General features: G+C 40.7%; 1 protein-coding gene across 1 annotated transcript in view; it reads right to left on the bottom strand.

Annotated features, from left to right (window-relative positions):
• Positions 1-18,305, bottom strand: part of MEI1 (meiotic double-stranded break formation protein 1) — a 2,282,292-nt gene that overhangs the window by 79,207 nt on the left and 2,184,780 nt on the right. The window contains exon 23 of the mRNA XM_044073933.1: positions 8,678-8,788. Coding sequence (XP_043929868.1) covers positions 8,678-8,788 — 111 coding nt within the window. The remainder of the gene's footprint in view (positions 1-8,677; positions 8,789-18,305) is intronic.

The following is an 18,305-nucleotide window of genomic DNA, read 5'->3' as shown; positions in this document are numbered from 1 at the left end:
CAGGCTAGAATGGCTTTGGTATATGCCTGTGCTTTATGACATCTGCAAACTGTCCCTATCCATCACGGCCACAGGTGACATGTTGGGGTGAATTTGCAATTTCCCATTTATTGGTCCAAACTGCATTTAAATAGGCTTAGGGAAGAGCTCTGTTTCACACGAGGAAGAGCTCTGTTTCACACGAATGTGGAGTCTGTTCCAGACACACACTGTAATTAGAGTTTTCCTATACTGTGCAAGTCTGTTTAAGAATAAGGTAATTGTCAGTAAACATGAGACAACTGCTACATTGTCTCAAGATGCCCATTTCCTCCAGGCTAGCTACAGAGACAGTAGGAAAGTGCATAGCCAAGGCTGTGGCTTTTCTTTTTTGTGATCTATGAGAGACAGTGCAATCAATGTTTAGAGTTATTAGGCTGGGAGGAGAGGTCTATGATTAATCTAAAATAACACTCTTGGGGTAATGCTTCCCAGCGGGCAAACTAGCTTCCCTACATTCAGCTAGATACTTGAGAAAATAAAGGAGGAAGTTTTATATGCACAATTACAACTCTAGGTGCCTGCTTTTCTGCAGGGTATTACAAACCACTGCTGCATAGCTCAGCAAATGTTATAGGAGATGAGTTAGATGGGAATCCAGTTAGTAAAGATAAAAATGCAGTATACGTAAGGTTCGGATCCTGCAGCAATTTACAATTCTCTCACTGTTGTAATACTAAAAGACTATGGTTCCCAGATTAAGTAAAATGCAAACAGAAAAGAATGCAGTAGAAATGTAATAAAATGAGGTTCAGTTCCTGCAGCAATTCACAATGCTCTCACTATTATGAGTTATACCACAAGACTAGACTAAGGTCCCACATAAAGTAAAATGCAAGCAGAAAAATTGCAGTAGAACTATAATTAATAGGGCTCAGATTCTCAATTCTGTCATTACTGTGAGTGAAGGTACTAGATGAAAGTTCTCAGACTAAGTAAAATGCAAACAGAAAAAAATGCATTAGAAATATAATACATGAGGCTCAGACCCTGCAGGGATTCACAATTCTCTCACTATTGTGAGTTATACTACAAGATTAAGGTCTCAGACCAAGTAAAATACAAGCAGAAATGTAATAAACGAGGCTCTGATCCTGCAGCAATTCACAATTCTCTCACTATTGCCAGTTATACTACAAATCTAAGGCCCCCAGACCAAGTAAACTACGAACAGTAAAATACAGTAGAAATGAAATAAATGAGGCTCAGGATCAAATCACAATTCTATCCTGCAGCAACTCACAATACATGCAAACTGTTCTTGGGGGATGGTCAGGTGGTGCAGCACTTACAGTCTGGGACCCATAATGGATTTAGCCTGCCAAGGAGTGTGTAGGCAATCTAGATGAAAGTCTCATGTTTGTGGAAGCAGTCACTTGCACTGAATCTGGCAAAGCAGGTACTGCATCATGGTTTTCAGTTAACAGAGAGAGAGGGAGGATGTTAGACTACTACTGCATAACAGCCATTATCTGCAGCCTCTCTCAGTGTTTAGGATACAAACAGGCAGATATGAGATGAGGTTTTATGGCCTAGGGATAATAACAACAACAACAGCAACATAATAATAATAATAATAATAATAATAATAATTATAATAATAATAATAATAATAGTTTAATAGTATTTTAAAAGAAGGGGGTGTACCAACATCCTGGAAAAAAAAATATTGTTGTGTTTAACCAAATCTTCCAGAAATTCACATCCTTGTCTGTCAAAAGGTTGAATAAGTTCAGTGTGTAAGTGGGAACCAGGAACAGGGAGCTGAACCATCTTGACAGTAAAATAAAAGATGACACTGATTACAACAGGTATAAATTTGAATACCAAAAGATTTTTTCTAGTATTGAAAACCAATTGCATACTTTACGTGAAAAGAAAATTGGCAAACTAGAAAGGGACAGGTTGGACTACACTAATGGGACTGTTTACCCCCCATCCCAGAGTGGTCTAACTTGGGGGAAAAAATTGTTTGAAAATCATGCGTTTGGAAACAATAATCAGGAGAATGGTTCAACTAACCAAAGGCAACAGACTGATCAAACACTTAATCAAAATAAGAATGTAGAAAGGAATAACAGTTATTGTAACATTAACAATGACAATGTTCCAGTTAGGAGATACAAAAGGATCAGAGAGAGAGAGACAACAACAAAACCAACAAAATTAAACAAACACAACCTCTGGCAATGGACAGGATTTTCAGAAGGGCCCCAACATGCAGAAATGGACATCATCGAACCGATTCACTGCACCAGTGAACAATAGGGAGGTGGGCGGGTTGGGAGAGCTGAATAGGCATTCTGGACTTGATTTATGACCAAAAAAATTTAAGTTTGGGTAGTATACAGAATAATGTAAAGCAAGATACACTTAATAACAGTCCTGTCATTGTTAAAAATCCTTGTGATGATTTTTTTGTTTACAGTTTCTCTGATTCTACAATTGATAAAGGTATTGCTGACTTTCTTAGTAAAGGTTTAACTTTTGTACCTGTGAGGAGGGCTAACTTAGCAAATACTTTAATGAACTTGATACTCTACCTAAGAAAACTGAATTTTAGAATTATGCTGGAGGAGAACAATGACAGGCCTGATCAGTTTTACATACCTAGCACCTTTCACCTGCCTCTGCACCCTATTTTAGGGTTATATGAGAAAGTGTGTGAACTTGACATAAGGAATGCTTTTATGGGGCAATGCAATGGTAAGAATAATTTGAGTGAGGAAGAGTTAAGCAACCTAAGATTCCTTAAACAGCAAAAGGTTCATATCATGAAACCTGACAAAGGTGGGGGAATCGTTGCGATGGATATCCACCAGTACAATGAAAGGATGGAAAGAATATTAGATACTGGCACTTGATGATTTGTTACTTGAAAAGAGAATCAATGTGAATCTTTTCAACTATTTACACAAGCACTCCACTACAATCCCCATGTTATTTGGTATCCCAAAGATACACAAGAATATATCAGACCCTCCCAATGCGCCCTATAGTTGATGGATGTAACTCCATTACATACCCCAGTGCAAAATCTATTGACAAAAAACTAAAAGTGCATCTACACAGTGAAAAACACATTTATAACGACTCATGGTCATTTTAGCCACCACAGAGGGAAAACATTTTGAGGATGATGATGTATTATTAACAACTAATGTAAGGGATTTACAAAGTGTCATTCCTCAGAATGAAGGTGGTTGGTTATTTACAAAGAAAAGGGATCCCACAGCATGACATCAACCTATGTGAGGATCTGTTAGAGCTGGCGTTGAACAACAATGTTTTTGTTTTTAACTGTGATTTTTATCGTCAGAAAACTGGGGTAGCTATGGGTATCCCTTGTGTCGGAATATTTGCTAATATAGTGATGGACAATGGGAGTACCAATATGTTTTAGATCATCCAGAGTACAAGGATAGACTTAAGATTTACACATGTTACCTGGATGACATTTTTATTTTATGGAAGAGTAGGGTAGAAGGAATTGAGGCATTTTTAACATACATCAACAACATTAGTAACTTTTTAAAATTTATGTATGAATTTGATAGTGAGATAATATCTTACCTGGATGTCTTCCTCAGTAAGGACAGGATTAACCACAGATTTATGGCAACAATTTTTAGAAAACCCACTTACTCAAACTCCTTTCTCCATTTTGATAGCTACCACCCCTTCCATCAGAAGAAATCTGTGGTGAAAGGGCAATTGGTTAGAGCTGATAGAATGGTCACCACAGATGAGGACTTCCACAATGAATGTGAACTTTTACTGGGGATGTTCCGTAAGAGAGGTTACCCCGATGGACTACTAGAGGAACTTAAGTTGGAGGTTATGAGAAAAATAAATACTGGATGGTATAAACCTATCTTAGGAGGGTCAACAAATTTTATAATACAAAGTATAGGGGCTGAAGTGGAGGAGGAAGTAACTGGTGATTTGATCAGACCTCATTACTCCATGAATTTCATAGCTACCTTTAATATGGATCACATAACAGTTAAATGGGTTACTGAAAAAAACTGGGCAATTATTTGTGAAAATCCCAGTGTGAGAGAGAAGTTAGGAGACAAATCCAGTTTTACATTTAGAAGAGATAGGAACCTGTAGGAAATTTTGGAACACACATCTAAAGAAAACATGCACTGGGTATGTCGTAAGAAGAAATGTGGGTTCTTTTCCCAATGTAAATTCATTCTGATGTGTGACGGGTTTCTTATCAAAGGCAATGAATTCAAAGTTAGGTCAAAGTTTGACTGTAATTCTAGAAGGGTGGTCTAAGCGGCAATATGCCAAATGTGCCCATGTTTTTACATAGCTAAAACTGAGCGTAGGTTGAAGGAAGGAATTTACGAACACCAGTATAACATCAACAAAAGGAACCCCAACAATGCCTTGGCAAGACATGCTCTGGACAACAAAAGTCACACATTTAAGTTTGTAGTTATAGAAGGATTAAAGAAGGGAATGAGGGGAGGTCCATGGGTACAGTTATTAGAACTAAGGTAATCATATTGGCAACTGACTTTGAACGCCTATGGTTGGCCTGGACTTAACAAGTCTTGTTCCATTGCACTCCTTTTAAAATTTGAAGCATTAACTAAGTAATGAAACAGAGGCAGGGGCAAATGATGCAATAATACCTCCAGCCCTTTTGCTATGGGTTCGCACTTTAAGTACCCCTTTTTATATAATAAAGCTATTTATGTGAACTTTATATTTAACACACATTTTTTCCTCCTATTCAAGCCCCTTCAAAGAAATGATGTATGATATACATTTTATATACTGTTTAATTGAATGCTCCTATTGCCCGTTACAATTGGTTTTAATATTTTTTACCATCTCTTTGCATGGATTGAGGTACTAGGTTTTTTGGAGCAATTTTTATGTACATAATTTTAACTTCTCATTTTAATGTGATTTTTATTTGTATTTATTTTTTATCTAAAATTTTTCACAGAAACGAATATATATAAAAACATAATCTGTTCGATACAAAAAATGTACAGTTTTTTAGCTGGCTTGCAAGATTACACATTGTCAATATGAAGTGCACTTAAATCTTCTGAACACCAGATGGCACTGTGATACTGCTTTGCCTAGAAATGGTTGGAGACACGCCCTCTTGAAACATCAAAGGAAGTGTTGCCATTGCTCATGGATGTGTGTATAAAAGTTTTATAACTTAACCATTTTTATATTCTGATGATGTTCCGATAAGGGATGAAAGCGCTTAATATATATTTCATTTTTTTTTTTTTTTCATTTTAAGTGTTTTTTACCAAATAAAATAGTTGCTACTCGTGACTTTCTGCCTTGGATTTGATTTGATCTTGTATACAGTTGTTTCTCGTCAAATACAATTCAACCTATGTCATATATTACAAGACTTTCTGTTTTAATTAAAATCCTCAAACAAATAAAATACACCCAGAACACTCCTGTAACCTATTAACTTAATACAAACACCCCAAATTAGTACATCTTCAAATAATGAAGTTTAACCCTCCTAGTAGGAACCATTTCCCCAGGATGACAGACACAACTCACAGGCATTAACTAATGCCTATAATGAAGGATATCCAACTCTACTGTCTCCAACTTTTAGAACTTTGTCCTTCTGCCACAGTTTTGTTAGAATCAACTCTTTCTGATGGTAGGATTGCATCTTTACTATTAGAGGTGATGGCTGCTTTCTCATGGCCGGGTTTGGAGCATAGACATGATGTGCAATTTCAATAAATAACTCTTGCTGTGGAATACCAGTCTAGTTGCTTATTTGTGCTTCCATAAAATGAATGCTGTCTGTTCCTTCCAGTTTCTCTGGTACAGCAGAGAATCTCAGGTTTTCCCCTACATGTTCTGTCCTCTAATTCTACCATTTTTAAACATCTTTTCTTGAGCAGTCTCATATTCATCCAGCCTTTTCTTCATTTGACCTCTAATTTTGCAGTTTTATCAGCTCATCTGAATATCTTTTTAAAGCTGCTTGCATTTTTCCAGCCTTTTGTTATTTGAGTTGATATACTCCTTCAGCATTTTGTTTATTTTAATCAGCTCTAAGCACATTAGAATTATTTTTCATTTAGATTACTGGAAGTCATGTCCTGCACCAAAGCTGGCTCTTTAACTGCTTTTTTGCTGAACGGTACGGCGGTAGCGTTATTACCTCACAGCAAGAGGTTCTCCCGTTCGATTCTCGGCTTGGCTTGGGAGTGCCTTCTGTGTGGAGTCTGCATGTCCTCCCCACGGTTGGGTAGCATTCGAAAGACATGCGTGCGTAAATGGGCATGCCTTCGTTGAAGGTTGGGTGTCGAGCTGGCACCTCGGCATTTCGTAAAAATCTACTGCCAATCATTAGTGGACAGGAGTTCTGCTGTGGCGACCCCTTACCGGGAAAAGCCGAAAGACAAACAAACTTCAAGATTCTTCCCATACAGTGTTTTCTCCTCACCTTTTGTGGTTGATTTTCTTTCAGCGTTTCTAAATTTCTTTTTTTCTAGCATCCAGGCAGCGCACTTACTAGCAGTAACTGCAACTTATTCAAACAGGCAAATTCACAGGCTCTCTTTTCTGAGTTTCTGTTTTCACACTAGCGTAACTGAAATTAAGCTATTACTCGGTGTGCAGCCATCTTGAAAGTCATCTATTTCTCAACATCTTTGATCAAGAATTTTTTTGGTAAGCACAATGGTCCTGGGACATGTTTGAGGAATCCCTAACAGTGCTGAGCATTATAGGAAGCACATAATATGAATAGACTGTAATTTAACATTGGAGACAAACCAATAGTGATGCAAAATGGATTAATATGACAAACAGTTTTGAAGAGAAAAGAAAATGGCAATACCATCATGAATGTCTCAGCAGGGTTCATGCCACCTAATAATTGACTGGCTATCAGTTTACGATGGAAACTGGCCCTCTCCACAGGAACAGGAATATCCTGAAGAGTTGATGTGATCATGTGCTCAGTAGCTAAGTATGCCCATAAGATAGAACTTACTGTGCAGGTGTTACATCCCCTAAAACTTTGATAACATACAAATTATACTATATAGAACAGACAACACCATTCTCCCAAAATGGCTCAAAGGCTTGCAACAGGACAGAATCTTAAACCATACAACATGGTCCTGTCCACTAGTGTAAAAGTTTGGTACACAATACAATGCTATCTAAATCAGCTACCACAATTAAAGAACACATTGTCTGAGGAAAATTATGTGGTACTGCAGTCTGAAAAACAATATGGACCACAAAAGTTTACCTTGGTATGAAATTTGCGCAATTAAGATGATACTGATATGACATGGGAGATTGGTGCTGATTATGTTTTTTTAAGTGATTCGTATTTATTTATTTATTTGCTCTGCTGGCAAAATGACCATTAATCACATCCTCAAGAACCCCATCTCCCTTGAGGAAGTGTGAATGCCTTGCCTTCCCAGACTTCTGGTGGAAGAGGCACAAAAGCTGAGAACATTATTTTAAAGCATGTCTCAGCGTGGTGGATTAGCTCTAGGTATGTTACCCATCTCTGGACTTTTTAGGTATTTTCCCTAATGATGCCTACAGCTCTGCCATGCTAGTCCTGTGGCACACCTGCTTTCAGTCATAAGCCAAAATAGGCTACAGTGTATTGCACTGCTTGGTATGCCAAGCAAAGCAGGAGCTTCTACTCTGCACTAGACCCAGCCTCCACTTGCTGTTAGTCAAACTGGGACTAGGTGGGCAGTCCTCCAAGATAGGAGAACCACTGTTAGCTACTTGTCTCCTCCTCCTCATCTGACCAGCTTCTCCAAAGTTTGGTCCGATGGCTAATTCCTGGTCACTTGAGTTGTAGCCAGAGCATCATCCTTCTATGCCATGAAGCAGACAGAGTTCTGCATCTTTGGGTGAAAAATATCTAGGCAAAGATTGCCATATGCAAAACTATGTGAAGAAATCAAAATGCTAGAAGCCCTACTTACTTTACTGTCAACAAAGGTCTCACTTTTGAAGGAAGGATGATTAAAAGAGTATACATGGATGTATGAACACAGTTTTAATTTCCCTGGGTTACTTGCATCAACATTTCAGAGCAGAGAAAATGTGAAAGAGAACTCAGTGGTAGTGGTATTGGAGATGCTACAGAACATGAGTCAGACATTGGTTATTTATAATTTTGATACATTTCATGACATCAAAAAACAAAACAAAAACTATATTTTGAGTTTCATGGCAAAATCTAACATCATATTTAATTGCGAAATGAATACCTGAAGGTTATGTTTAAATCTTGCAAGAAACTCCACAAATTTTACAGTGGATCTTTTTCCAGTTTATAAATAGCTACAAATAATTCAGTTAAGATAAAACATAATGTCACACTACTGAACAATGACTTAATACTTGCTACATCATAACCACAATGATTCAGTTAAGACAAAATATAATAACATGCTACTGAATGATGACTTAAAACTTAACACTTAATACTTTCTGCATAAATAAAAAATGTAACATTAGCAAACTAATGGTATATGAAAGATTTCACAAAATGCTTTAAGAGAACATCTTCTTTTGTCAATAGACACAGTAAAAGTGATTTTAAGAATAAAGACTCTAGTTTGAACATTCACAATACCTCTGCTGTTAGTGATGGAAGCTGTCCGATGGAGACTGCAGTACATATAATTAAAAGCTGGCTGATGGACATCCGTATGCCATGTTTTACACCTTCCAGCTAAATTACTCACTGCAAAATAAAAAGAGGATACTTAAATATGAAACTGTGTTGCCACAACCAATAAGTTGTCTTTCTTTCTCTAACTCACATCAACTGCTGCTACCATTAATCCTTAGTTCCTGAGATAGGCTCATTAATTCTCTTCCCATCCCTGGTGTCAGAAGATGCCAGAAAGGGAAAAGTGAGAACCAGGAACTCAGCCACTATCTGGTATGTGTGGGTTGGTAACAGATTTTGGAACTTACCTGTAGCTCTCTGCCTTTCAGTCAGAAAGTATGGTACAATGCCTACCACTCTAAGCCCAGTACAAGTGTATACTTCTGTTCACCTGCAGTGATTAGCTGCACTGCATGGACTATTTGGTAAGTTCAGTCCACCAAATTCACATCAGAAAGGCTGCCCTTCCAGGTTTTAATCCAAACAGTGCTCCTATGCTGGGATGAGACCAGTAACCTCCCTCACAGGATGGGTGAGCTGGTGTCAGTTACTAACTCCCACTACTCGTTTGCCAGTTCTAATTGCATCTAGGCTGCTAATCAGGTAAGCCAGGGCTCACTCAGGGCTTTGTCCCTCTGCATCATGGAGCCAACCCCAAAGAAGTTAAACTTGAAACAGATGCTGTTAATGGAATTACTGATCTTCCTTGCACATTTACAAGTAGTTACAGATGACTGTGCAAGTGGGAGATGTAACACCTACACTGAGGACAAAAAGTAAAAACTCCTTTGGAAAAAAAAATGTAAAACAGGGCTTCTGTTTTAGCCCAGGAGAAATGACATGTAAGGGGCAGCTACTGACCACAGCCAGATCACCTATATTTTCAGTTCTGTCTGCTAAAAGATAAATAAAGCATAAATAAAATAAAAAGGAGTAACAAGGCAGCTAAGTGACAAAAGGTCTAGGCATTTGCTATAACATCTATAACCCAAGCTCAAATGGTATGCCAAGTGTCGGGAGGCCAGCTTGGGAAATTATCAAGGGACTGAGGGCCCAATCTTCCTTGGAGTAGGTCTGGATGCAGTCACCCTGTGCTAGTTAGCAGTAGTGAGTGGGTAGTCCTGGGTATATCACTCATAAGAATACAATTCCAACACTGGCAGCAGTCCTGAAAAAGGGTGTGCATGTACAGAGAGGCATCTTTATAAAGACACATTGGGAATGTTGAGGCATGACTCCAAATAATGATTATTCACAGCAAAATGCATGACTTGGAGGGTATCAGCACATAGGCACCAAAGAAACGTTAAGAAATAGCTCAAAATAATGACTACCCATAGTATAACAGTCCTGATGGTTGCTCACATCCTTCTGCCCCTTGTTGACCCCTTAAATGGGTACCAATAAGGCTAATTCCAACTTAAAAAGGACCTCCACTGGTTGCAAAGCCAAAAGGTTGAATGAGTGAATGAGTTAATAAGTGGTGCACCACAATCAGTACTACATATTGGTAGGAGTCCTGCAACAAACAAACACAGAAAAACAAATAAAACAATTAAAAAAGTAAGAAAATCACAGTAATGATGAAAATGAAAACAAAAGGCAAAGCCCAAGAGGAATAAAATAAGGAACATTATGTTTGAACAAATGCTGGACTTGAAAACACAGGAGAAAAAAAAAGAAGTTATGTACTTACCATAACGTTCAATCTCTGTTGTCAATCTTCATTTATCATTGACCTTTGGGATTCTGTTACTATCCTGGAAACTGGCTTGGTTGTTACACAGCTTGTGCAAGCCAAAAACTCTCAAGCTAAGTCTCTACCCACAATACCCCTCTCCAGATTACCTCAGATCAAATTTGCAGCCAGAAAGACAGACTGAATAAAATATACATATGGAAAAGAAGAGGCTATGTCCAATGTAAAAGGACAAGCAACCGATCCTCCAAGGAGTCTGAAGGACAGTGACAAGAGGGAGGGGAGTCAATGATAAATGAAGATTGACAACACAGATGGAATGTTATGGTAAATACATAACTTCTTTATCTGATGTTGTCAATCTTCATTTATCCTTGACCTTTGGGACAGATTCCCAAGCTACTTTAGATCTTGGGTGGCCTTATGGAAGGATATTCCTGAGAACCATAGAGCCAAATTTGCTCTTCCCCTAGAGACCAGATCCAATTTGTAATGAGTGATAAAGGTATGCAGAGTAGTCCAGGTTACTGCTGCACATATTTCAACCATAAAAGCTTTGAAATAGAAAACAGTGGATGTGGCTATTGCCCTTGTAGAATGCGCTATGACTGGCACTGGTATGTGGAGATACTTTTTATTGGAAATGAAATAAATACAGTCTCTTAACCACCTTGACAAGGTGACCTTTGAAATGGATTCCCCCAGAGATGGACTAGAGAAAGAGAGAAATAATTGGTCCAGTTTTCTAAATTCTTTAGCTCTGCTGATGTAGAAATGTAATTGTCTGTGAACATCCAGCAAATGTAAGCAATAGTTGCCTTTGTCAGAGAAATTTGGAAAGAAAACATGCAAGTCAATGGACTGATTAATATTAGTTTTGGAGACTGCCTTGGGTAGAAAGGATGGGTTAATTTTGAGTGAAACCCTATCTTTATGAAAAAAATCACATATGGGGATTTTGAAGAAAGTACTTGTATTTCAAAAATTCTTCTGGCAGAGGTAATGGCTATCAGAAAAAATGGTCTTTCAAGAAAGAAACTTTAAGTGACAGGTAGCTGCTGGTTCAAAGGGGGAAGAGACCAAAGATTAGAGAACCGTAGTCAAATCCCAAGGAGCTAGAGGATCCTTATAAAGTGGTTTCAACTGGAAGGTTCCTTTCATAAACACTTTATACAATCTATGGGAAATTAGAAGATGATCTTCAAAGCCATTGTGGAAATTGGAAATAGCAGCTAGTTGGACTTTAACAGTAAAAGCAGGGGCTCCTTATTTGAAAAGTGTAGCTAAAAATTCTAATATTTTTTCAATTGGTGCAGAGAAAGGATTAAGACCACTATTGTGCACCCAAATAGAAAATCTTTTCCACTTGTTGTGGTAAAGCTTCCTGGTGGAAGGTTTATGAGAAGCCAATACAATTTTTTGGACTGGAAAGATACATTTTTTATACCTGGCAATTAATGGAATTGGAGGAACCAAGCTGTAAGCTTGAGGTTCTGAAGATTGGGATGCACCAATCCTTGTGGGTAAGAGATAAGATTCAGAACTGGGTCCAGAGTCTAAGGACGGTGAACTTGGTGAGAACACAGAAAGGGAAACCAGACTTGACGAGACCAAACGTGGGCAATGAGGATCACCTTGCTCTTCAACCTGATGGCTTTCTTTAGCAGAAGAATGAGTGAAAAGAGGGGAAAGCCATGCAGCAGTCTAGAGGGCCAATGGTGACGGAGAGCGTCTCTCAGGGACTCCCCCTGAGGGGGGATTAGGGCAAAGTAGCTGCTGCACTTCTTGTTCATGGGAGAAGAAAATAGGTTGCAGTAAGGCTGGTCTCAGTGACAGAAAATATCCTTCCCCACTCTGGGATTGAGAGACCACTCATGAGGCAGGAGGATGCATCTGCTCAGTTTGTCATCTATCACGTTCAAGCTCCACGGGATGTGTGTTGCTACCAGAAAGTGGTTGGAGTTTTCACCCATTGCCACACTCTGAGAGCTTCTCAACAAAGGGGGTAAGACCTGGTTCCTCCCTGTTTGTTGATGTATCAGACTACTGGCATATTGTCTGACTGAACTGCAATTGTTCCTAGATGAAGGACAGCTTAGAAAGCTTGCAATGCTAAGAGCATTGCCCTCAGTTCCAGAACACCGATATGCAAATTGGCCTCCATTGGGGACCAAGTGCCTTGGACTGTTCTGCCCAGATAACGCCCCCTGACCCCATCTGGGAGATGTCCGTGGTCATTATGGCCTTGGGCTAAGGTTGAATGAAGGGACGGTCTAAGAGAATTTCATCAGATTCCATCCACCAGGATAAGTCTTTCTTGCAATGATTGGTGAATAAAATCAGATGCATCACTGGATGGGTTAGGATGGAGCATTGGGATGCCAGAAGTGAAATTTTGCTAGTGGAACTAAGGTAATGGTCACTGCCATGGACCCTAAAGCTCAAAGGAGTAGAAGTGCAGGACCCTTGTCAATGGAGAGAATTGCTCGTACTATGGATTTTACCTTTTGTATCCTGTGAAGAAGAAGGGAAGCTACACAGCAGATGGTATTCAGATGAGCTCCTATGAACTCTAGATCCTGAGTGGGACTTAGCTGAGATTTTGCTTGATTCACTGTAATGCCCAGACAAACAAACAGGTGCAGAATTAAATCTGTTATTTGAAGCAGTAGATGCCTGGTGGGAGCAGTGATGAGCCAGTCATCTAGATAAGGAAACACCTGGAATATGTGCAGTCTCAAGTGAGCTGATACTGCTGCCAAACACATGGTGAACACCCTGGGGGCTGTGGTGAGGCCAAAGGGCAGCACTCTGAACTGAAAATGACTGGCTCCCAGTCAAAAGCAGAGGAACCTTCTGGAGTGTTTGTCCATTTTTATGTGGTAGCACACATCCTGAAATCTGTAGAGCACTTCCAGTCATTTTCCTCTAAAAAGGGAAGTATAGATTGAACCGTGACCATCAGGAATTTTGCTTGCTGAACAAATGTGTTCAGAAGGCTGAGATCTAAAACTGGTCTCAAGTCCCCTGTCTATTTTGGCTCCAAAAAGAACCGTGAGTAAAATCCAGATTCTATGTAATCTAGTGGGACTACTTGGATGACTTTTTTTCTAGCAGCTTTTGAATCTCTAAAGCTGCTTGATCCCTCTGACTGGGTGGAACATCAGGGAGTCTTTGTCTTGATCATGGAGAAAGAGTGAAGGGAATATGGTAACCTCTGGCAATGATCCTCCGCACCCAAGTATCTAATGTTATTTGCCACCAGGCTCTTGAGTGCAGAGGAAATCTTCCCCTGACTGCTTCCAGAGGTAAGCAATCTGCCTCCCTTTCATGAGCACTGGTAGGATTTCCCAGATAAAGAATCTGTGGAACTCTGATTTTGCAGGCCACCTCTACCACAGGCTTGGTGTCTTCCATTAGAGCTCCCCCCTCTGCCCCAAGGGGAGCTACCACCATGTGTGTCCTAAAAAGGCCCTTGGGATTTTTTGAATCTCATCTTCCCACTCCTCTTAGTCATACAGTAGGACCGTTGGGAAGCAGACAAACATATGTCCACTGCAGATAGGTTCTTTCCATCTTTCTTGCATCTGGCTAGAGTTTCTTTGACTTTGGGGTCAAATAAGGAAGATACATCAAAACGAGCATTGATGAAGGAAGTCTTAAATGGCTTTGCAAACCCAGACAAGCACATCCAGGTGTGATGCATTATGGCAATGCCTGAACCTGCTGCCCTCATCATTCCTTGGGCTGCATGCACAATGAGCCTCATGGACGAGTTGGAAATAGACTCCAGGATGGCTAGCTGAGAGGCCACTTTATCCTGGACTTCCTCAGGCACAGCTCCTGCTAGGATATCTCATAACTCCTCGATCAGATCCCTCTGCAGCCTAGTAAAATGTGCCATAAAATTCAAAGACCTTAAAGCAAAGGTTGATGATATGTACACCTACTTTTCGAAGATGTCCATCATCCTGGATTCTCGATTAGGAGGATGCACAGTGGAACTCTCTTCAGCTAGTTCCTTTTTGGTGGTTGCCGCCCCCACCATAGCATCTACCAATAACCCCTTAGCCCAATGTTGGTGGTCTTCTGGAGCTGACAGCATTTTGTCCAGTCTCTGGGGAATTAGCTATATGCAGAAAGGAGCCTTCCAAGTCCACTGCGCAATCAATTTAATAAGATAGTCAGTGGAAGGAGTCACCCAAGAAGTAGATGGGTGAGCACCAAAAGCCTGCAAGTACACTGACTCCTCAGAGGTAGGATTTTTGGGCTTCCAGTTACCCCTCTGTTTCAGAATCTCTAGAATGTCTCCGAAGGAGATGTCTCCTGGGTGTGAATGGGGGGAACCCTCCCCATCACTGAAGTCCGTGTCTTCTGTGACAGATTCTTCAGGGGAATCTAAGTGTATCCTCTTACATGTCTTTTCCAGGGTGGCTCCTCAGTGGGAATCTCTGAGGAGGACTTGGAAGAAGAGGGCCCCTGTGCAGGGGTATCTTGCAGCTTAGGTGTTTGCTGCTTGGGCATGGAGGTTGGTGGCAGCTCTGGGCAAGAGGGAGTCCTGGGATAAAACTCCTACACAGAAGAGGCCAGCTAAGAGCCTGCAGAGGCCAGTGCCCTCACCATTACCTGAAAGGGAGGCCCCCCCAAAGAGGGATGGGGGCCTGGGACCGAGAAGGACAACCTCAGAACCTAGGTCACACCCTGCTCCTAGAGACCTACCCCGAAGCAGGATCTGAGGTAGAACTCACATCAGCTGAGACTCCAAGAGTCACAGATGACTCTGGATAAAAAACTGGAGCTGATCCAGAACCCTTGAACCCAACAGTGGATCTGCAGCCCTGGAAGGCCATCAGTTCCGAAGGAACCGAGAAAGTCAAGGCAAGGCAGATTCTGGAACTGAAGGGGAAAAAGCTGTTGGCATCAGAGCAGCTGGAACTGGAGGGATCACCCTCACAGGGGGTTAGAGGAGGAAGGTTTGGTGGAGTCCTGGGACAGAAAGCCCCATCTCCAGAGGGGAGTGGGGGCAGGGAAGAAAGAGAAAGACCCCTAGCCACTAGAAGCTGATCCACCAACCTCACGACATTGACTTCAGTCAGACTCCTGAAAGAAAGGACAGAGAGGCCTGAGGGGGATTCTGGTCTGTCAAGAAACGGACTCGGGCGCTGTCCCACAAAGAGATCAACAGAGGGTGAATACTTTTTCCTTGGTGAAGAAATTATATTTGTTTTTTGCACCAAAGGTGTTTCCAATACTTCTGGAAGTGTAGTAGGTGGAGTTGGTACTGACAGGGAAGCTGAAGATGTCAGTACTGATGTGATCAGCATCAAGGTCTGTGGTGCCATAGTAGACAGTGCTGAGGTAGTCAGTTCCAATGGTTTTCTGACTTTAACCTTCAGTTCCACTGAAGCAGTGGGAGATTAAGGCTTATTTTTTTTGCTGCCAGAGCCATGGGAGGCGCTGGCACCAAATGACTTTACTTAAGCCCAAGATCAGATTTTGAGGGAGAAGTGCCAGACTTTGGACAGACTTAGCTTGTGAAAGAATCTGGTTAATGCATCTTGCGACAAGAGTGGCAAATGAGATTTGAGGTAATCTGAAGAGGGGTGTTGTGGGTAGAGTTTTTTTCTTGCATGAGCAGTGTAACAGCTGATCCAGTTCTGAGGATAGGAACCAAATCCTAAAGGTCAAGGATAAATGAAGCTTGACAACATCAGATGGAGAATGATTTCAAAGAGTCAGTCATGAAAAACAGCACAATTAATTGTTTGGGATCTGTGCCTACTCTAATCATTCTTCCTTCTACTGCTCTCTCACTCATCCTCTCTTTCTTTCAGTTGGGCACCCTGTATAAAATGAAGTATAGCTGTCTCGCCAAGTACCTTGTTCAAGATAAATTACCCTGCAAACCATGAATACAGTATTTTTCTTTCAGTAATCACTATACCTCAAACACTTTGTCAGAGACTTTTCAGATGAGTCAGAACTCACAAGATCTCATTCAGCCGATCTGCAACCATTCAACATTTAATTTCCCAAATAAATGGATACCATCTTCACATGGCTAATGCTGACATTTCCTGCAATTGTGCTCAAAAAGTATGCTTAGCTCCTTATTTCCTTGCTTTTTCCCACATTCAAGCCATGGGACATTTCTAAATGAAAAAAAGAAGTTACGTACTTACCATAATGTCCCATGTTTGTAGTCCATCTCGCTATATTCTTGCTGGATGGGTTCGAAGCTGATATTTGTCTCCGACTCGGCCGATACTAAAGCTCGAGAGCTTTTACTGGCTCAAGGCTAGGCCCTATCCCATGGTGCCTCAAGGCAATTCCCCAGATCTAGTTTGCAAGAAAGTAATAAATACCTATCAGATAATAATAATTCCAGGTGGACAATAAAGAGCAAAGTCAGGCAGCCCCAAAAAGAGGTCCACTAGATTCCCCAGAAACAGGAAGGGGGTTGGAGGAAGGGATGCAAGAATATAGGCGAGATGGACTACAAACATGGAACATTATTGTAAGTACATAACTTCTTTATGCTATGTAGTCCTATCTCGCCGTAATTCTTACAGGAGGGGACAGCGTTGCTAGCACCTTTATCCCGGGTGGCTCAAGTAAAGAGACTCTTCAGCACAGTGGACTCAAAGGATGACCTGTCCAAATCCAATTTGTAATGAGTGACAAACGTATGTGGTCTTGCCCAAGTAGCTGCTGCACAAATAGCATCAATTGGGAGCCTAGATCTAAAGGCACATGAAGTAGCTACAGCCCTAGTAGAGTGACCTTTAGCTTTTAATGGTAATTGTCTACCAGCTTGTTGATAAACAAAGGATATGCAATCCGAAAGCCATTTTGAAAGAGTAATTTTTGAAACAGGTAAGCCTTTCCTTTTGACAGAAAAGGAAATGAAAAGTTGATAAGATTTCCTGAATTCTTTGGTCCGGTGTATAGAGAATCTGAGTATCCTGTGGACATCTAGCTGGTGAAGTCTATACTCTGATTTATTAGAGTGGTTTGGAAAAAACACAGATAGCTCAATGGTAGTATTCAGGTTGTGTTCTGAGCATACCTTAGGAAGAAAGGAAGGGTTTGTCCTGAGAGAGACTCTATCCTTGTGAAAGATAATGTAAGGAGGTCGAATAGTTAGGGCTTGAAGTTCCGAGACTCTCCTAGCCGATGTTATAGCTACCAAGAACAAGGTTTTCCATGATAACAATTTTAAGTCTGATGACGAGGACGGTTCAAAGGGGGAAGACATCAAAGATGAGATGACTAAATTTAAGTCCCAGGGTTCTAATGGTTGTTTTATTGGGGGCCTAAGAAGAAGAACTCCTTTTAAGAAGGTTTTATAGAGGGAGTGTTGCATGATTGGATTTCCCATGAAACCAAAATGGAAATTGGAAATGGCAGCTAACTGAACTCTAACTGTAGCGGCTGCCGCTCCTTCATGAAAACGTGTTGTTCTGAAGGATAAAATGGATTCTAAAGGAGCTGCATATGGATCTAAGCCCCGATTCGTAGCCCAAAGGGAAAACCTTTTTCTTTGCTAGAATATAGTTTCTGAGTGGAAGGTTTATGGGATGAAATCAGGATGTGTTTGACCGGTGGGGATAAGGGAATGCACCTGGCTATACGTGGAATTGGAGCAGCCATGCTGTCAATTTGAGGGTGAGGATGGAGGGGTGGAACTGTCCCGATTGATGAATCAGGAGATCTGGAGATGAGTCCAGAATCCATGGTACCTCCAAAAGGTAGGGCCACAGGAAAGGAAACCAAACTTGTCGAGGCCAGTAAGGAGCAATGAGGATCAAGGAACTCCTCAACTGTCTTGCTTTCTGTATTACTTTGGGTATGAGTGGAAAGGGAGGAAAGGGTTGACCTTGTGCCTGA

Source organism: Protopterus annectens, chromosome 1.part0 (assembly GCF_019279795.1).
Source record: "Protopterus annectens isolate FY-2018-M chromosome 1.part0, PAN1.0, whole genome shotgun sequence".
Lineage (NCBI taxonomy): Eukaryota > Metazoa > Chordata > Ceratodontiformes > Protopteridae > Protopterus > Protopterus annectens.
This window is presented reverse-complemented; position numbering and strand designations above follow the sequence as displayed.